Here is a 19704-nt window from a genome sequence, read left to right on the forward strand (position 1 = left end):
GGTTAACATTATGGTTTCTGTAGGTATGGAATTACCTCTGTACCAGAGTGTTGAACATTTTCTGAGTCACTATTTTGATGACTTAACTGATAAAATGGACTAAGATTTGGGACTCGACTTGGACTTGAGGGTCAGTGCCTCGGGAGTTGACTTATATTTGAGCCCTGTGACTTGAGATGACTTGATGCTTCTCCTCAAAACAAAATATGAATAATATAAATGTGTTTATAAAGTACTCATCTTTGCTTAATTTTAAAGAAGTAAACTGGAGCATGTCCCTCTGGCTTCTCTATTTGCGTCTAAGACATTTTGAAGAAGGACCATAGACCAGGACATGAATCCATTGCAAAAATATGAGCTGTATTTGGTGTTTCAGTTTAAAGACTTGAAAGGACTTGAAGTTCAAAGCAGAGGGCTCAACTTGGACTTGTGAGCCATTGACTTGGGACTCGACTTGGCCTTGCCAGTCTTTGACTTGGGACTTGAGGCAAAAGACTTGAGACTAACTTGAGACTTGCAAAACAATGACTTGGTCCCACCTCTGTTACATAGACATATCTCCATGTAGATAGTAAAAGTGAAAGTTATGTCTGTCAAAAAGAAGCAGTTTGGATGAGCAGCGAAACGTCTTCAGTCCTGCAGCGTTTTGTCCAGTTGACAAATTTAACTTTGGCTTTTACTATGGATCAGACCTGGACGACAGAGGGATGATACAACCTCTGTGTAGATGTGATGCCAAGCAAGTGTGTATGTTTTTCAAGATATACTTTTAAGCAATTAAACAAAAAACCAACAACTTGTAATCGGATCAAAGATAGCTAAGGTTAAAGTCATATTGTGAAACATTGTAAATTGCAAAACATATCCATGCAGAAAAGCTGGTGTTGGACTCCCACCACAAAATCGACATATACGCGCCTTTACTAACATAAATCCCATTGGAAAACATGACAATACCTTTCAACTCCAGACCTTAATATTGGCCTGAGTATTGATTTATAATATGGTAATTCTTTCCAGTAGGATGTGACCAGCTCTCAGGGGAGACCACTGTCGAAGTTACACCAATACTGAATGTGTTAAAACAGTTAAGTAAACCTGTTTATCATATCTGGAGGTGGTTAAGAAAATAATAATGTTTTTAAAGGCGTCATCTGGTGCGAGCAGTGAGGAGAGTCTGTGAAGGACTCTTTGACATTCACTCAGCATCTGCACATGACATATGCAAAACACACCTCCACGGAGATAATAAAAACACATTTATTCTTATTGTGGAAACTGTGGATATATTTGTCTAGAAAAAATAAAATAAAAATCACAAGTTGAATTAAATGTGCACATTGCTTTGCCTGAAATATTCCTCAGTGTGGCATTTAACTTATCTATATCCCCTGGAGACCAGCAGAAAACTGAGTCGATATTGCTATAAAAATACTTATAATGTAATTGAATAAATGAAAAGACTGTGGAATATTTTGGACAAAGAGACCCCCCCTACATGAAAAGTGACATACTGCATCTTTAAATATGGGTGTCATAATGTCGTGATGTGATATTTAATTTTCAAAATCAAATATTTTAATGAGTAACTTGTTACCATGTAAACAAGGGTTAATGAACATGAACAAATTCACACTAAGACTTTCTAATATCAGAATTTTAGTAAGACAAAAAAAATAGTCCTGATTTACTCCTGGTTTAGACCCGGGTTTAGTCCTAGTTCAGTCACGCTTCAGTCCTGGCTTAATCCTGGATCAGCCCTGCTTCATTCCTTCCCTGAGTTAGTCCTGTTTTAGTGCTGGGTCAGTTCTGGGTCAGTGCTACTTTAGTCCTGCTGCAGTCTGGTTTAGTCCTGGTTTAGTTCTGGTTTAGTCCTGGTTTAGTTGTGGTTTAGTCCTGGTTGTCACCTTGGTTTAGTCCTGGTTCAGACCCTAGTCCTGCTTCAGTCTTGGTTCAGACTCTGGTTTAGTCCTGGTTTAGTCCTGGTTTAGTTCTGGTTTAGTTCTGGTTTAGTCCTGGTTGTCATCTTGGTTTAGTCCTGGTTCAGACCCTAGTCCTGCTTCAGTTTTTTTTCTGACCATGGTTGAGTTCTGGTTTAGTCCTGGTTTAGACCTGGTTTAGACCTGGTTTAGTCCTGGTTTAGTTCTGGTTTAGTCCTGGTTTAGTGCTGGTTTAGTCCTGGTTTAGTCCTGGTTTAGTCTTGGTTTAGTCCTGGTTTAGTCCTGGTTTAGTCCTGGTTTAGTCCTGGTTTAGACCCTGGTCCAGTCCATGAATAATGGCTTAAAATCTGCTCTCTGTACTTAGGTCTTGAGGTCCATAATTTCCACTCAAAGTTAAACCTCCATCTCCATAGATGTTTCAGATGACGGTAACAATGGAGAGACTCTATAGCACTTTTCCATTTGAGTCCTCACATAAAGCACTCTTTCGAGTGCGCTGCTTTTGTAAGTAATTATTCATAATATATCACCAATTCACCACTTACCACGATCAGATTTTCCTTCTTAGCTGAGGTCATTTTTACCTCACATTTATAATGCAGATGTACTCAAAAAATGCATTATCAAGAGCGATTTCTGTCTTTGCCTTTCTCGCCCATCCTGTTAATGGCATTGTTCAGGTTTTATTCATAATCGGCGTCCTGGTTTTTGGGGCATTATGCGTTTGAATGTTACCATCGAGACAAACGCCACAGATGCTACACTGAAAAAAAAATTAAAATTAAAATCTAATCTTTGTTAAATATGCAAAATTGTAAAATCTGGCTTTGAGTAGTTTTGGCTAGAGATTCATTGCTTATGTAATGTGTGATATTTGACTGATTTAAAGATATTTTTAAAGGGGCACTATTTTATTGTGTTAACTGGAATGTTTCACAGTATGGCATTACACTTACACTTCTTTCTTGGGGGCATTATGCTTTTGAATGTTATCACCGGGTCAACAGTCACAGACATTACACTGGAACAAATCAAGCCTCACTCAAAATGACTTGAATCTTCAATTAATGCCTCTCCACAGATCTGACTTGTAACTTGTAACCAGGTGGAGAGTTTGACAAGTTTAATTCCATACTGCGGAGGTTTCCAAGCAAAGCAAAAACAGTTGGCGAGCTAGCAAGTAATGCATTTAAACATCAGACCTATTTGAGATGTTAAGAGGTTTTTTACTTCTAAGAGATATTAACTTCTAACACATACATATTTAGATCACCATGTTACCTTTTATTGTTTTGAAAACGCTATATTCATGAAAAACAGGGTATTGACATGTTTTATAACTTTGGACATTCTGAGTCTTCCCTCCCTTTGCTCTCTGCGCTAAGTCACCCTCCCTTCAGAGCGCTAATCGCAACACAATCAGCATGCATCCTGCTAATGAAACTACTGCACATTGCATTCGTTTTTTTGGCTTGTGTGCGGAGCATTGTAGAGAATCTTACAGTTGACCATAAGAAGGGTTTGATTAATGTCCAGGAGAGATCGCTAGATTACTCAAACATGCATGGATGACATATAAAACCTCTTCAAGCATGTTTTTGATGAGGGTAAAGTGACATAACGTAATAGCTGGCTTAAAATAAAAATTGACTTTGTTTAATATCCCCTCTTTATGTATATATATAAATTCAAAAGTCTATGTTCATAAAGTAAATCGATATCAAATAGTGAAAAAATAAATTAAGAGAAACATTTTAACATTTCAATTCATTTAAACTCATCTTGAAATATTTTTTACAGTGTAAAAGCTAAAAGATCTCCATAAATCACTGGAAATGCACTCGAAAAAACACATTACTGAGAGTGATTTCTGTCTTTGCCTTTCTCTCCTTTCCCGTTAATGGCATTGTTCAGGTTTTTTTCATAAATACAGTGCGGTAATCAGGCAACGTCCTGGTTTCTGGGTCCATTATGCTTTCAAATGTTACCACGGAGCCAAGCGCCACAGGTGCTAATGCTATTGCTACCTCTTACACAACTCCGTCAGCTGCCAGCCTCATATGAAGAGGAGAGCCGATCCAAATGCCCGCGCTCGCATAACCCTATTGTATAAAGAAGGGTTGGTCCAAATGCCCGTCCTCATACTACACTATTGTACAAAGGGACAATCCAAATGCCGGTATCTTATTGCCCTATTGTATCGAAGACGGTCGGTCCAAATGTCCATGATCAAAGCAGAGCCGATTCAAATGGCATTCTTCATATTGCCCTATTGTAAACAGAAAGGTCAATCCAAATGCCTGTGCTCCTACTACTCTATTGTACCAAGGAGGGCTTATCCAATGCTACACGCTCAAATATCCCTATTCTACAGAGGAATAGGGATGCCCGGACTCATGTCACACCATTGACTCGAGGAGGGCCGTTCCAAATGCCCATGTGTACTCTACTCTATTGTATTTCGAAGGGCCGATCCAAATGCCCGCACTCATACTACTCCATTGTAAGCAGGAGGGCCGATCCAAATGCCCGTGCTCACATTGCCCTATTGTACTCAGGAGGGCCGATCCAAATGCCCGCACTCGTACCCCCTCCATTTGTCTGCATGGCGGGTCCTGGCGAGCTTCCCCAGAGCTGGCTGCAGATTTGTAACAGACTGGAGTGTTCTGGATCAGATATTGGCATTGTACATTTCACATTACTCACAGACTGATGGAGCATGTTAATCATTTTGCGTTGGAAACAGAGAAAGGGGAAGGCTCTGTGGTTTTATGTAATTTTGAGTATCTTTTTTTTGAAAGTATATTGACCATGTCAGGGCTGTTTCCTTATCAAAACCAAACCTGGAGTAGATGTGGGAGTTGTTGTATTGTCTACATCCATCCATCCATTTTCTTCTGCTTATCTGGGACCAGGTCACAGGGGCAGCAGTTTAAGCAGAGACTCCCAGACTTCCCTCACCCCAGACACTTCCTCCAGCGGGACCCAAATGCGTTCTCAAGCCAACCAAGAGTCCTGTACATTGTCTCCAAAATGGTATTAAAAATGTGTGGACGAAAATAGAATATCAAGTATACAACCTATGTTTTTGTGTCGGATTTTTTCATTTCTGCAGTATTTGAAGATATGTATTATTTGAAGAAGGTGTCTACGTTTTAGCTCATACCTGATCTATGACACTGATCTGATTATAATTTATTTTGGGATGTAAATATATATGGAGACCTTTCTTTTTGTCAACACCAGCTACACCTAATGGAGTTATATTTTGTTTCAGTCTTGTGTCATGTGTTTGTTGGACGCGTGCTGTATTGTAATTTTTCACCTTTTTTTTTTTCCTATCCTTTTCTATCCTAAAACTTGGTCTTAGTTTTCAGACTTCACCGATGACATTCATTTTGGATGGTGTGAAATGGGTGAAGGCTGTCTGACCCAGTCTGGATTCAGATCTGATCATTAAAGCCCTGAGCCCTGTCAAAGTGTCTCTGCACTCTCCATATTAAAGGAGACAGGACATTCTTCAGTTCTGTTATTCAGAGTTAAACACATTTAGATCAATATTTTGTTGGTTGTAATCTGCAATATAGCTCTAAAACGATTTAAGAATAGAAAGGGATACATTAACTTGCTGTTCAAAACTACAAAACTGATTCTCTTTTGCTGATTTAAAAAAAAATAAGTACAGAGCAGTGGGCGGAGATAAGAGGTGAAAATAGACATTTTCAGAGCTCTCAAGTCTCAAATGCAGGACAAATTGTGTTTTTCAAATAGAATGTGAGGGCAAAAGACAGTTTTCCCTACTTATTACATTGCATTTTCATAAGAAGTGACTAGACCCAAGATCCCCATTTATTATAAGACAAATCTGAATTAAACAATATTCATTTTAGCTGTTCCCATCTGTATTAAAGGGCCGTATGACTCTATTCTCTGGTCTCAGTTATAATGTTGCTGCCTCATAAACATACCTGGAGTTGTGTTTTGTTTCATTCACACATGTTAAACACACAGACCCTGCATATTTTGGCTGAGTTCTTCTCTCAAACAGAAAACACTGTTCCATCTTGTGATGTCATCATGTGGTGATACAAGAAGTGCTCCACTGTGTTTTTAAACTCCATGCACCTTCTCTAGAGTCATTTGGATAATTTCAGCCCTGGAATTACCAATCACTACTGAACTAAAGGTAAAAGGAGCTGTTAACTTCATGACATCACAAGGTGAAACAGAACATTTTGAGCTTTAGAAATGTAGACAGACTAATAATAAAGGGTCACTCAAACATGTGCGAATGAAACAAAACACAACACTGGGTCTGTTTTTGAGGAGGTAACAACACTATAACAAGGCTTAAAGCTCACAAGAGTCAATACAGAGTTACTCAAATATACATGAATCAATCAAAACCCGATTTTATGTATAATAACGATGATGAGGAGGGTTCAAATAGGGCCCGGAAAAGCTCACAAGATGCATGCATGGGTGACATCCAAAACCTCTTCAGGCATTTTTTTGATGAGAGAACATTTGAACATGGTAGAAAGCACCAAAAAAGTAGATTTTGCATAATACCCCCTCTTTAAAACGAACACAAAAGTCTAAATTCATTCATGTATTAAATTTCATACGGTCAGTCTGCAATCTTCCCCATGTTTCTCTTCTTTTTGAGATATAGCAAATATTTACGGATAAATAAACTGATAAATAAATGTATAATTCCACTGAAAGGAATGTTAGAATGAAAAGTGACGGTGAAATAAATTTGCCCAAACCAGCTGTTAATTTGTCGGATACCTCGGGCCCCGCACTTTTGATTAATGCATGTTTTGAATAATTAGACATGCCCAATATTTTTATAGGATTTAGTATTCATAAAAGAAAGCGCAAATGTGACTGAAATTCTAATACTTTCACTTGCCTGCAGTGAATGTGGATTTGTATATTTATCTTGGTTTGAATTAATTAAATTGACTAAAATTAAAATGTGTTTCCCAGACTGAGGCCAATAAGGAACCATGTAATGAAATACTGTACTGTAATTATCTCTCGACGTATACACGGTGACTCGTATGCAGTGGTCGGATTATGTGTCGTCAGCTCTTTATCAAGTCCTTTATCAGTTCTTATCCAAATAACAATAACCTTTACCATACCCTGCATTTACATTAACTTATTTACCTTATACGCTTAATTGACTAAGTATTAGGCGTAATTTTAAGCAGAATTAAGTAACGATAGAGTGCCCCCTGCCGCTCCCTTATGAGAATGCACTCAAAAGCGCTTTATTTCTCTTTTTTCTTTTTTATTTAAAGGTCCTATATTACACAAAATGGATTCTTGTGAGCTGTAAGTAATGTCATAATGTTATGTAGTGTCCTCATCGAAAAAATATACCTGGAGTAGAGTTGTGTTTTGTTTCATTCACACATGTTTTTGAGTAACCCTTTATTAATAGTCTGTCTGCATCTCCAAAGCTCAAAATGTGTTCTTTTGTTCAGTAGAGATTGGCAAGTCCAAGGCTGAAGTTATCTAAATGATTCTAGTGAAGGTGTGTGGAGTTTTAAAACACAGTGGAGCACTTCCTGTATTACCACATGACATCACAAGGTGGGACAATGTGTTTTCTTTGTGAGGGAATAATATCTAAATATGCAAGATTTGTGTGTTAAACATGTGTGAATGAAAAAAAGCACAACTCTGGGTATGTTTGTGATGAGGAAAACAATATTATAACAGATCTGAGAATGGTGTAATATGGGACCTTTTAAATAAGATGATGTAATTACATAAAAACTAATAATAAAGTAAAAGAATGAATAAAATAAATGTTGCTAAATATAAAAAAGAGGGAGGGTTCAGCAGAAAAGCTCTCTACAGCGAGTCGGCCATATTGCAAGGCTGCTTTTCCACCCAGAGACAGCAGAGGGAGACAATGGACACTTTAAACATCCCGAAAAACATATTTAACAATGATGGCGACTGTTACTTACTGAATGTTACTTAGTTCTGCTTTACGATATGCCTCTCTGGATTCTGTCTGGATTGTTTTTTGTTTTATTTCTTCTTCAGTTTTATTTATTTATTCCCTATTTGTAAAGTATCTCCATGAAGATAAGCAGGCAGCAGACTCTTTTAAGTTGCATCGTGTGCTTCAAAATATCACACTTTTTCCCCCTTTCCCAGGTAAATTCATCACTCTTGACTATATTCGATGAACTAAAATAGAACAGTTGTAATTATCTGTCTGTCTGTAGTTCAACAAACAGATCTAAAATAGAGGTTGTGCCTTTTTCAGTCATGATTCATCCAAACATCAGAGCACATGGTGAGTGCAGATACACATTTTCACAGATAACTCTAATAGTATTTAAAATTACTTGAAAATGTAAAAATTTGATTTTGTTATGTATTGACCTCATGTTGTTAAGATTTATGTTTTTAATTAACATATATACATACGGCAGTCATAAATCATTAAATTGGGTCGTCTAAATGTTATAGTTCTAAAAGGAGAATGCTCATCTAAGAGAACGTCTAGATTTTTAAGATCCTTTATTACACAGAGTGGACTCTTAAGGGGTTTAAGCCATGTAAGCCATGTCAAGCAATTTTCTGTTTAAGAGACGAACTCAAATAAATATGCCTAAATATGCGGAGTTGTGTCACTGAAACAAAACACAACTCCACGTATGTTTTTGATGAAGAAACAACATTATATCATAGTTCAGAAAATAGCACAATGCAAAGCAATTAATGAAGTTATGGGCCTGTTCACACAATGTTTAAAAACTTTCTGTAATAACCTCTAGGAAAACCAAAAGTAACTTTAAAGAAACATTTACTTTACTTAACATTAATGCAATGAATTTTACAAAATCCTCCCAAAATGTGCAGGGAAACAAAAAAATGGACTTTCTTGATTTTCTTATCTAGTTTAAAATATTTGAAAATGACTTTTTTTGCATTTACCACTGCTTTGTTTTAGCTGCAGTCTTTTCATTATTTGTCTTTTCAACTGCTTAATATGTAAAATAGCCAAGATCATTAAAAACATATTCAAAATCCCTAGAATCCTCCAGTATTTGGTGTCAAACCAAGGCAAGACCAAAAGGCATACCGGTGCAGAGACAGAGAGAGATGCATATTATATTAATGAAGCCGGAGGTTCATAGAAAATGGGCGAGCGAGCAGTGTCACTGACAGTGGTGAGAAAGCTGCACTCTCACACAATGAATGAACCGACTCTGGATCACTTTCAGTCAGTCTCTGGAAGACTTTTTTTTAAATATATTATTGCATATTATTATTTAGTCATTTGCATTACTAGACTCCATGTAGTGCTATGTATTTCTTGTAACTTTCTAGCCTAGAAGTAGACAAAAATAAAAGCATGTTCTTTAAAATATATTGCACGGAAAAACTTACAAAAACATGCGTCCGTACTGTGCGTGGGCTTGCATCTCCACAAACATGACTCTTATTTGGCCTCTTCTTGTATGTTTACATGGAAATGTTATTCCTTTGTCTATAATCTTCCACAATATGGCATAAAACATATCTATCTCCATGGAGAATGTTCCGACGTATGGTTTTAACTTTGTATTCATTATTCATATCATTCATGCGACATGCCAACTCCAGAAAGTTACATACTGTAGCTTTAAAGACATTGTTATTTTCCTGTATTTAGTAAACTACAACACACATCTGGAGTTTTCATACATACGTTGTACATTTTGTTCATAGTAAACATCACATTACATTAATCATATTGAAACTGATAATATGGGTCATTTTTTATTCAGAATATATTATGTGGTATTATTTTCAAATTATTTTATTTGACTTTTATTCATTGACCCTCTCTCTCCAAAGAGGATCATGTTTTTATGAGTATAATACTTATTTTGAGATATTAATATGGAGGTATTATTTTCGAAATCATTCTGCTCAATATAAGAACAAATATTATACAGACACATTTCTTCCAGTTCAAATACAATATCTGTTACCTAAATGGGCTTTTCCATTTCTACAGATTTTTATTTTTTTATTAATTTATTTAATTGGGACAATGCATGCTGATGAACAGACATGATACAGCATGAATGCAAACACACTGGATTATAGCTAAAGGTTCATTTCCACCCATACTTTTCATCATTGTACCATACTTGGTCCCTAAAGACAAAACTATCTGCAAGAACAGGAACAACAAAGTAAACAAGAAGTATATATATATGTAGTGTAAAGTGCAGATTTCACAACTACGACGTGTGGCTAAATGCTGCTAATGGTGATGGATTGGGAACATCGTTCATTGTAACATTGTCAGTTCATATTTTGGTAGTTTTAACTTTTTGTTTCATTTGGTTCAGTCTGTTTTTAATACAGCTGATGGAGATGAATTGCTCTAAATTGTTATTCGACAGTGTGTGAGGACTACAGTTTAAGCACAGTGCTGTAGTGGTTAATACTCTGGCCTCACAGCAAGGTGGTCCCAGGTTCAGTCCCTAGACCAGGTGCACCCTGGTTATAAAGGTTAAAGATGCACTACGGAAACTTTTCTGCTTGTGTACATGCATTCTTTCTGAGTGGGGTTGCCTCTCTACAGATGCAATAAGTGCATGGTTAGTATGATAGTCATTTTTAGCTTTATCGTGACGGCAAAACTCCACTCTCTCTAAACTCATCCCAGTGAATACTTAGGAAAGCATTAGGTAAGTGAGGAATAACTTTTGGCCACTGTAATCCGTTTAAAATGAGCTACTTGTATATATTTATGAGAAGTATCCTACATGCAATATTGTTAAGTCCCGCCCTAAAATTGTAATTGTACTGATGACTGCATTTCTTCATATACATTTAAGCTTCTACTAACAACAATCTCTGAAACTGAAATGTCACAGCAGGACATAAAGCATCCTGACTTTGACACATGTGCCTTTTCTGTCTGGACACCGTGTCGCTAACTGGCGCTAACTGGCTCTAACTGGCGCTAATGGTGATGAATAGGCTGAGACAGGAACACAGGGCCTGGCGATGAGTTGTTATTCCCATAGAGTGTGCAACGTGCCGACTTATAAATTTGTGCAGGGTGACATTTTGACAGAGCCAGGCAAACTGTTCATGGTGATTGATGTGCTAGCGTGCCGATCCTGGCTAGCAAAGGCGCCTGCTCGTAGCGGTGGCTCCAACACACCCCATTTATCAGTATCTTAATTATACAGCCGCACAGCTCAAGACCTTGTTAGCCTAAGCGAAATAGCCATTGTTATGCGCACCTGATGGTGTGGAAGCAATTGTCTCCTTGTTTATGTTTTGCAGAGCGGTTAAGGAGATAATAGATGATTTATGGAGCGTTTTGGTAGAGTCACTAGCCACTCACAAGTAAGACAAAGGCATCCCATAACGCCTTGTGCATCCATGCTAACACAAGTGGTGAAAAAAGCATATTTATGTTTGTTATTACGCTAAAGGAGGAGAGGTTTTATTCCAGTGTTAGCATTGTGGAGCTGGTGCCAATATGAAGCGGGTAGTGGAAGTATAGTGCACTGTGCCATGTCTCTGGGGCCATCGAGCAATTACTTTGAATGGAGAAAGTATATCATAGAGAGAGAGAGGGTTTGAATGCAGACTGGCTTTAAAATGGACAAAAGTTGGTGGATAAAGGAGAAAAAGGCACAAATGTCAAATAATGTCATGGGCTGATCAGTAAGTGCTAAACATCCCCATATCGATCCCGACTGAGGAATTGATTCTCTTGCAAAACTTTAAATGTAACCCAAAATTGCACCTTTTTAATATGTTTTGTCAGCTTTTGATGGTTTAGATTTTAGTTTATCTGCACATTTATTTAATTTTTAGATCAGTTCAAGCTGGAGTGTAGCAAAGAGGATGATGCCACAGTAAAAACCTTCATAGTAGAGACGTTTCAATGCTTAAGAGTATGAAAACTACCAATTTTAGAGTGTTTCATATTGATGACATCGCACTTGGAGAGTTCTGTCCAAAAGTTAAACACAATTTACACACAAGAAACATTATTTTTTCTTACCATTTTATTTCTCTATGTACATTAGGGGTGTTTTTTTGTTTGATATAGACAGTTATGGAATTTTCTAGTGTGATATCGTAACCAGGAAGTACAGTTTTAAACCTAAAGCATGTCCAAAGTTGGTAAAAGAATTGTAAATTGTAAATATAATGATCTTAAGTGTGTTTTAGTCAAATGAATTGTTCAACCTGCCATAGGCACTTGGCACAGTATAATAATAAATGTAATTAATCTGTGCGCTACTGTGTCCAACTTATTTCCCCTGTGGTACAATACAGTGTCTAAAAGTGTATGTAGTATTAATATTAATTTGTTAGATGGATCAGAATACACTTGTTCTGTCTCTCTTTTAATTTAACTAGTGAGAAAACTGTATTTTCCACCAAAAGAATAAATAGGATAATGAATAAAATAGCCCCCAATTCCACTCAGAAAATGTCCTAATAGTTGTAATGTGGTGATGGCAGTATTCCCATGATGCACCTCTCTTATCTCTTCACAGAAACGAGCCTCTGCACAGATCATAAGAGCTCTTAACTGGAGAGCTCTGTGGTCACGGCCAATGCACCAGATTCACCAAAAACCAAGTGCAGAAAAATATTACTTCAATTTTGTATAGACGGTCTATAATGTCTCTCAGCCGGGGGTACTTGGAATGGTTTCAGATTTTAAAGGAAAGAGAAAATTATTTATTATTATTTATTTATTTTTAAAGAGGGGGTATTACACTTCAGTGTGTTGTGCTAACTGTAAGGAAGGTTCGATTAGGGCCTGGAAGGGATTGAAATATTACTGAAACATGCATGAGTGACATATTACACCGCTTCAGGCATGTTTTTGGACGAGGGAAGAACGTTATAACATGGTAGAAAGCTCCAAAATAAAGTGTATATGCATAATATCCTTGTTTTTTTGTTGGAAGATTTGTGAGGTGATAATTCAAACACGATAATACTAAAATAAACTGACAATAACAGTGGTACTATGAGGAAAAATAAGTCTGGGGATCACTGTAGTACTGAAAAACAGGATCCAGGACAACAATGCCAATGCTGATTTCTTCTTAATTACAAATATATTGGTTGCGATGGCCAAATTTATATTATAATTTGGTGTTTTGGCTCTCAAGATTGTTATAGAAATCAGAAAGTCTCATATAGGTAGCCAGTTTCATGCTGAAATCCAGTTGGTTTAAACCTAAAAATGCCTCTTTCTGATCTGAATCGTCTCTATCCAAACCCCAGCACCTACAGCCAATTACATTTTTACTTTGATAAACTGGTAAATAGATAAACACATCCTCCATCTTAACATGTCTTAAACTACATCATATACTTCTAAGATGGCTGCCAGCATCTCCTACTGTAGGCAATGACATTTCTGCTTTGAATCTGTTGTATCTCCATTATTTTCATATCTGCACCTCTTTTTCCCATCACAATGCTCTATTTTGGGAAACAATCAGACACGGAGGCCATTTTGTGTCTGGAGAGGAGAGAGAGGGCTTTTCTGATGTGACTGACTGCACTTGAGAGGGGCTCAGCGATGGAGGCACTATGGAAATGTGGCCACTCAGTTGGAGAAATCCAACACGGCGTGGATTACAGTGAGCACAACGAGCAGCCTGTTTGGACAATTTAAAAGTTGTCTCTGTCCCTCGAGTCTTACTGCAGCTTTTTTGCAGATTCATTAGTTTGGAATTTTTCTTGAGACTGTGGGCTAATTAATTGAAACAGAGTATTTGGATCATAAATTACTCAGTGGATTATATTGTTAAGTTCATTTTGAGAAGTAATATTCAGAAACGGCTATGGAAATGCAGCACTTTTGTGAACCTAGTGGAGGATAATTAAATAAAACTGCCTTAGGAATGGATAACAGACTTTTTAGACTTGGGAACATTACTGAATCGCTGTACTGTATGAAAGGACTAAGATATAGTTTAAAGTGTTTTGTGCTGTGATGAGGGATGCACCACCTATTTATCCATGGAGACGATCCACACACGTTAAACCCATCTCCTTGTGGACAAGCAGCTGATGCCACCAGGGTATTACAGCCTGGATCTGTGGAGAGGTGAACCCACTACCCACTCACACTGAGAATACATGTTATTTACGTTCATGGATTCTGCAAAAGTCCACTATGTTTTTCATGCTTTTTTTTTTTTTTTTTTCTACGAAGCAGCCATGTTTGTTTTGATATAGACGAACCCTGTATTTTCTGATTCCTTAATCTACCTGCCAATCATGCCCTTTTGAAATTACAGATAAGACCAGGATGCAGGCTGCACATATCATCTTAGCTGGTCAAGCAAATAAGACGATTAACCCAGACCTGAAATCACACATATAGTATTTATAACAGCTGTTTTCATTCATTTATGCCTCTAAAAACACAACAACATGCCTGGGTCAGTATAGCCTTATCAGCTCTACACACATCTGGTCTGCTTATGTTTTATAGAGAGAAACTGTATGTAAATATGTTCCAATGGCAATGCCAGATAAAATCACAAACCCCATCCACGAATTTCCATACATTATATAGGAAAACAGATGCTGGGGCTTTACTAAAACCTGCAACAATGGGACTGCGACGTTTATGTTTCATATGTTTCACAATTGTAGAAATCTATGTTTGTTTAAATGTCGGGCGAGTGTAGTTTTAATATGGTCAATCAAAGCTGTGAGTGTAAACATTAAATCATTCATATGTATGGTAATTGGCAATATAATTACTATATAAATAATTCAATATGGTTTTGCTTATTTATGGATGCCCTCACACATTTTTATTTCCATTGCTCCACTTTTAACTAAGTAATGTTTATTGTGTTTCGAAAACATTTATAGAACGAGAATGCATTATGGCTTTTTAGTGATGTTAAAGGATCAAGTCTCATGCAAAAATATAGATTCTTTAAAAATTAGAGCTGTTGTATCTGGTTTTTACTGCCTTAAAAACAGAAAAACAGAGCTAGTTCATTTTAAACGGTTTGCAGTGGTACAAAGTTATTCCTCACTTACCTTATGCTTTCTGAGTATCCTAATTATTCTCCGCGATGAGTTCATAAGCACTTTTTGCAACTTTCAGAAACCAGAGCGGAGTTTTGTCATCACATCTAATAGCAACTAGCGCCCATCTTGATTATCAGACAAGGGATAACCTTATAATTCGATGTAGACAATGCACAACGGACTAATTTTGACCTCAAGAGCAGCTTAGGCATTATGTCTGTACTGGGGCAAGGCATGTTTTGCTCAAATACATGGATAAAAATCAGGTAGAGGTTTTTTAAATATGTGTTTACCTCCATTGAGTGTAGAGTGAGTGAATAACAACTTCAGTGCAGTGCTTTACGAGGCTTATAAAGGTCATTACTATAATAGAAGTGACAATAAAACACAGGTTGTAACATGACATTCAAATCAAGTTGTTTTGTTCAGTAATGCTAACAGTACTTTCACCTGCAAACTGTGTCTTCTGCAGATCCAGTATCAGTAGTAATACATTAAAGGAGATTAGGTCTGTCACGATAAAACATTTTGAAGTAGGGAGATGTACTGCGATAAACAATAATTGAAATTACTTTATGCCAATGATACAACCACAGTAATGCAAGATAATCATTGTAAACCATTTTTATCATGACAGACCAAAAGGAGACTGACTTTTTTAGAGCTTTAAACCATGATATAATTGTTTTCCCGTCTCATTTACCCTCTCAAAGTTGTATTTAGACTGATTTGTGCATGTCTGAGGAATCCTTATTATTTTATTTTATTTATCGGTGATGCACATAGGATTTTGGAGCATTCTCTAGTCATTTTGGCACAAATAAAGAAAAAAATCCACCGTTCTCTAATGTTATCTGCAAAACATGGTGTGGCAAAGCAGAGTTTTGTCAAGGTTCAACGTCTGAGGATCATAAGTTTAGATTTTTCTTTCAATAAAACAGTGAATCTCCCATAGAGTTATATAGGCCCTCGCTCATGCGCCATCTGGTCAACGTCGTCACATTCTATGATCTGAAAACCAATACATTCCTCAGTATAACTCTATTTCAGATCACATCACAACATTCTATAGACTAATATTTAATACAGATGGGGGCAGGTAAAATTGAAATTGTTAAAGTGCACTTTTTTGTTGTAATACAGCGAGTTAATGAGTCTCGACATTGATAGAAATGATCAGTTTAATAATTTGTCAATTTACCTTTTAGATATTTCATGGCAAAGTACAATGTAAGGAGAAAACTGGCTCTTGCCCTCATCTGGGAGTACGACACCATCACATTGTAGAATCTGAAAACCACCATTGCACACTGTATGTTGTGTTCACCTGGCATTAAAACAACTCAAACTGTATTACCACAAAAATCTGCATTTCACAATAGCTGCTCCCTTCTGTATTAAATATAATTGGCGTAGAACGTTGTAATGTCATCTGAAACCCAGCAATTGCATGTTGGTACTGAGTAACCCCAGTGTAAATAACCTTGTCATATAAGCCCAGAGCATCCATAAGGTATGCTTTTCCAATACACTCCAAAGGCTACGAGATGCAATGTAAATGCCACCTCCTCCCACCCAGTCCCTCTGATTACATTAACATTTGAACAGGAATGTCCAATAACTTCCCTATATGTTTATTACTTCGGTCATTTAAAACAGGATGGGCTGTCAAAAAGTTGAAAAAAATGGGCTGTTCTTCTTTGAGATTTCTGATGATGTTTTGTTCGGGTCCTGGGTTCATTTTTGTTCGCGCTCAGCTTGTGGTTTTTGGGGAAGTCAGAAATTGGGGTTATTCTGTGAGCAGACGACTGCGAGCGGCGTGTCATGGATTTTACACAGCTTTTGTTCAGGAGAAAAGAAAGGGACAAACAAAATGGTGACCTCAAAAACACTGGATTTCCTGCCTTAACAGGTCTCACAAACGGCGACAGTCTATCATGGTTACAATAATATAACACTGTCTTAGCCTTCTTAGGTACTAAAAATTTACATTCACATTTTGCTTTGGCGTTTCATGTTTTTGCATATTGAAGAGTTTACTTCTGTGCTGTATTAACTGCTAACACTTAACATATTTAGATTACCTTGTTACCTTTTATTGAAAATGCTATATTTGTCCAAAACAATGTATAAACAAGATTCACTTTCATTTTTTGCCACTCTGAGTCCCTCTTCTCTTTGCTTTTCGCGTCACTCTCCTTTTAGAGTGCTATCACAACACAATCTGCATCTATCCTGCTAATGAAACTACTGCACATTGCAATGGGCTTGTGAAGTTGTTGTATACACTTTTGTATCCTGCTTTTGTATATTAATGGTCTTGTGAGGTCATGGCTGACGTACACTTGTGGGCTGAGCATTGGACAGAATCTTACATCTAACCATAAGGAGGGTTCGAATAGGCCTTGTGAGAGATTGCTAGATTACTCAAACATGCATGAGTGACATATAAAACCTCTTCAGGCATGTTTTTATGAGAGAACAATGTTATAACATGATAGAAAGGTAAAAATAATACTTAACCTATTAACTGATTAAAGTTGCACTGTGTAACTTTTCTGACGGAGGGTTTGACTCCTGCTTGTATCCATGCAGATGTTATTGCTTGACCTGGAATGTGCCACAGTATAGCATTTAAATGGTATCTCTCCATCGAGACATCACCAGACCAAATTACAAATCCGATCTGAGGCGAAGTGAGATTGAACACAGGAATACTCGCTTTTCAAAGCATAAAATGTAATAAATGCAAGATAGAAATGTTTATTGCCATAATGGGACACATTACAGGCAAAGCTATAACATCTCCATGGAGATGACGAACCCTACACCAGGGAAGTTACATTGCACCTCTAAAAAGTATAGGCCAGTTTCAGTTTAAGGGTGAGTTAACCAAAACTGTGGTTATGGTTATTTGTGAAATGTAATTTTGTAAACATTTTAAATTGTCAATAAAACATTAATACAATACAAGGACTAGGGTTAAAAAAAACCTTGTGGAAAATTTTCTATTTTCCAAAAGGTTGTGAGAATACAAACTGACACAGTTGAATCACATGTTTTGAAGTGGACAATCACAGGAGAATGTTGTGCATTGATTTTCTGCTGGTTGTACTTTCAAATTGATTTGAGTGGTGACAAAAGCAATCACAACGGCCATAGTGACATTGGTAACTTAAAATTACCATTTGTTTTATTGATTAACCTTGATGGAACGACTAACAGAATGAAAAGCCCATCAACTGAATACATAGGAATGGGACATGGGAAAATCCTCCAGCTGAAGTAGATCTGACCAAGCCTAGCTCAAGATCTGGAGATGGGTGTTCAAACCTTGACTATTCAGACAGATTGCCCTGACAATTTAAAACATCTAGAGTGGTCCAAACGTATCCCTATTTTTTCTAACACATCGTAGAATACCAAGTATTCATCATGATAAGCTTATAAACCTGTTTCACAACTTTGAGATCTGTTGTAGGCAAGACGCTTCACCCACCTTGCCTACCACGAAAATGGTGTGTGCATGAGTGTCGGTTGTGATCGGAGAGGCTGATGGTGCAGATTGTCATCCAGCTTCTGTCAGTCTACCCCAGGGCAGCTGTGGCTTGAACAGCGTACCACCACTGAGTGTGGAGTGTCTTGAAAGATTTAGCTTTTAATTTGTAGGGAGGGACATCAACTCATTTTACAAAACAGAAAATGAGTACAATGTACCATTAAGTTTACCTATGTCCTGTTGCGTTCTTGTCCTTTATAACCTGTATTTTTGTGTGTTTTTAGGTCCAAACTGCTACGCCGACACCGCTGTGATCCCAGCCGGTCGGGAGGTCAAAATCGATGACTGTACCATCTGCTACTGCACATACGAGGAGGGCACATGGCAGATCGAACGCCAGGCCACATGTAGCAAGAACGAGTGCCAACGCAGCTAAGACTGTGGACCAATGGCATGGAAAAACAGCCACAATGCACAGGGCAGGAGCCAGCAACAAGAACTGGTACCAAATAACTTGCAAAGACTTTGATGGTTAATACAACATATTTAGTGGACAAGAGCAAGGTCTAAAAAGTAAGAAATTGTGGGCCAATGCAATGGGAAACCTGCCACAAAGTATGATGAAGACTTAATGGGTACAGGAGGACAACCTAAAAAGTTACTATTTTTGGCACAGTGGCACCGAAAACCTGCAACTACTTAGAGAGCAGAAGCGAGCTACAGAGATCAGTACAAAAAAAAACTTGCCAATACTCACCAGTCCTTTGAGGGTTAATACAACATACGGAGTGGACAGGAGCAACATTTTAAAAGCTACAAACTGTGGGCTAATGTGGTGAAGACTTATTGGGCAGGAGGACCACCCAAAAACGTTAACCATTTTGGCACAGTGGCACCGAAAACCTGATACTACTTGCGGGGCAGAACCAACCTGCAGAGATTGATACCTAAAAAAAACTTGCCAGTACTTTGAAGGTGTAATTCAACATTTCGCAAACAGGAGCACCATATAAAAAGCTACAAACTGTGGGCTAATGCAGTGAAGACCTATTGGGCAGGAGAATCAGCCAAAAAATGAGGACATTTAGGGTGAACAACTTACAACATATGAGCTATACTACAATCCTGGTACCAAAATGTGCTGAGACTTCTCAAGGAGGAGGACCACCCAAGAAAGTTACCAATGTT

At 37.5% G+C, this 19704-nt stretch overlaps 1 protein-coding gene across 1 annotated transcript in view; it reads left to right on the forward strand.

Moving 5' to 3' along the window:
- Nucleotides 1-18952, forward strand: part of vwc2 (von Willebrand factor C domain containing 2) — a 97627-nt gene extending 78675 nt beyond the window's left edge. The window contains exon 3 of the mRNA XM_033979916.2: nucleotides 18801-18952. Coding sequence (XP_033835807.2) covers nucleotides 18801-18952 — 152 coding nt within the window. The remainder of the gene's footprint in view (nucleotides 1-18800) is intronic.
- Nucleotides 18953-19704: the final 752 nt, after the last annotated feature.

Source organism: Periophthalmus magnuspinnatus, chromosome 15 (assembly GCF_009829125.3).
Source record: "Periophthalmus magnuspinnatus isolate fPerMag1 chromosome 15, fPerMag1.2.pri, whole genome shotgun sequence".
In the NCBI taxonomy this organism is placed as follows: Eukaryota; Metazoa; Chordata; class Actinopteri; order Gobiiformes; family Gobiidae; genus Periophthalmus; species Periophthalmus magnuspinnatus.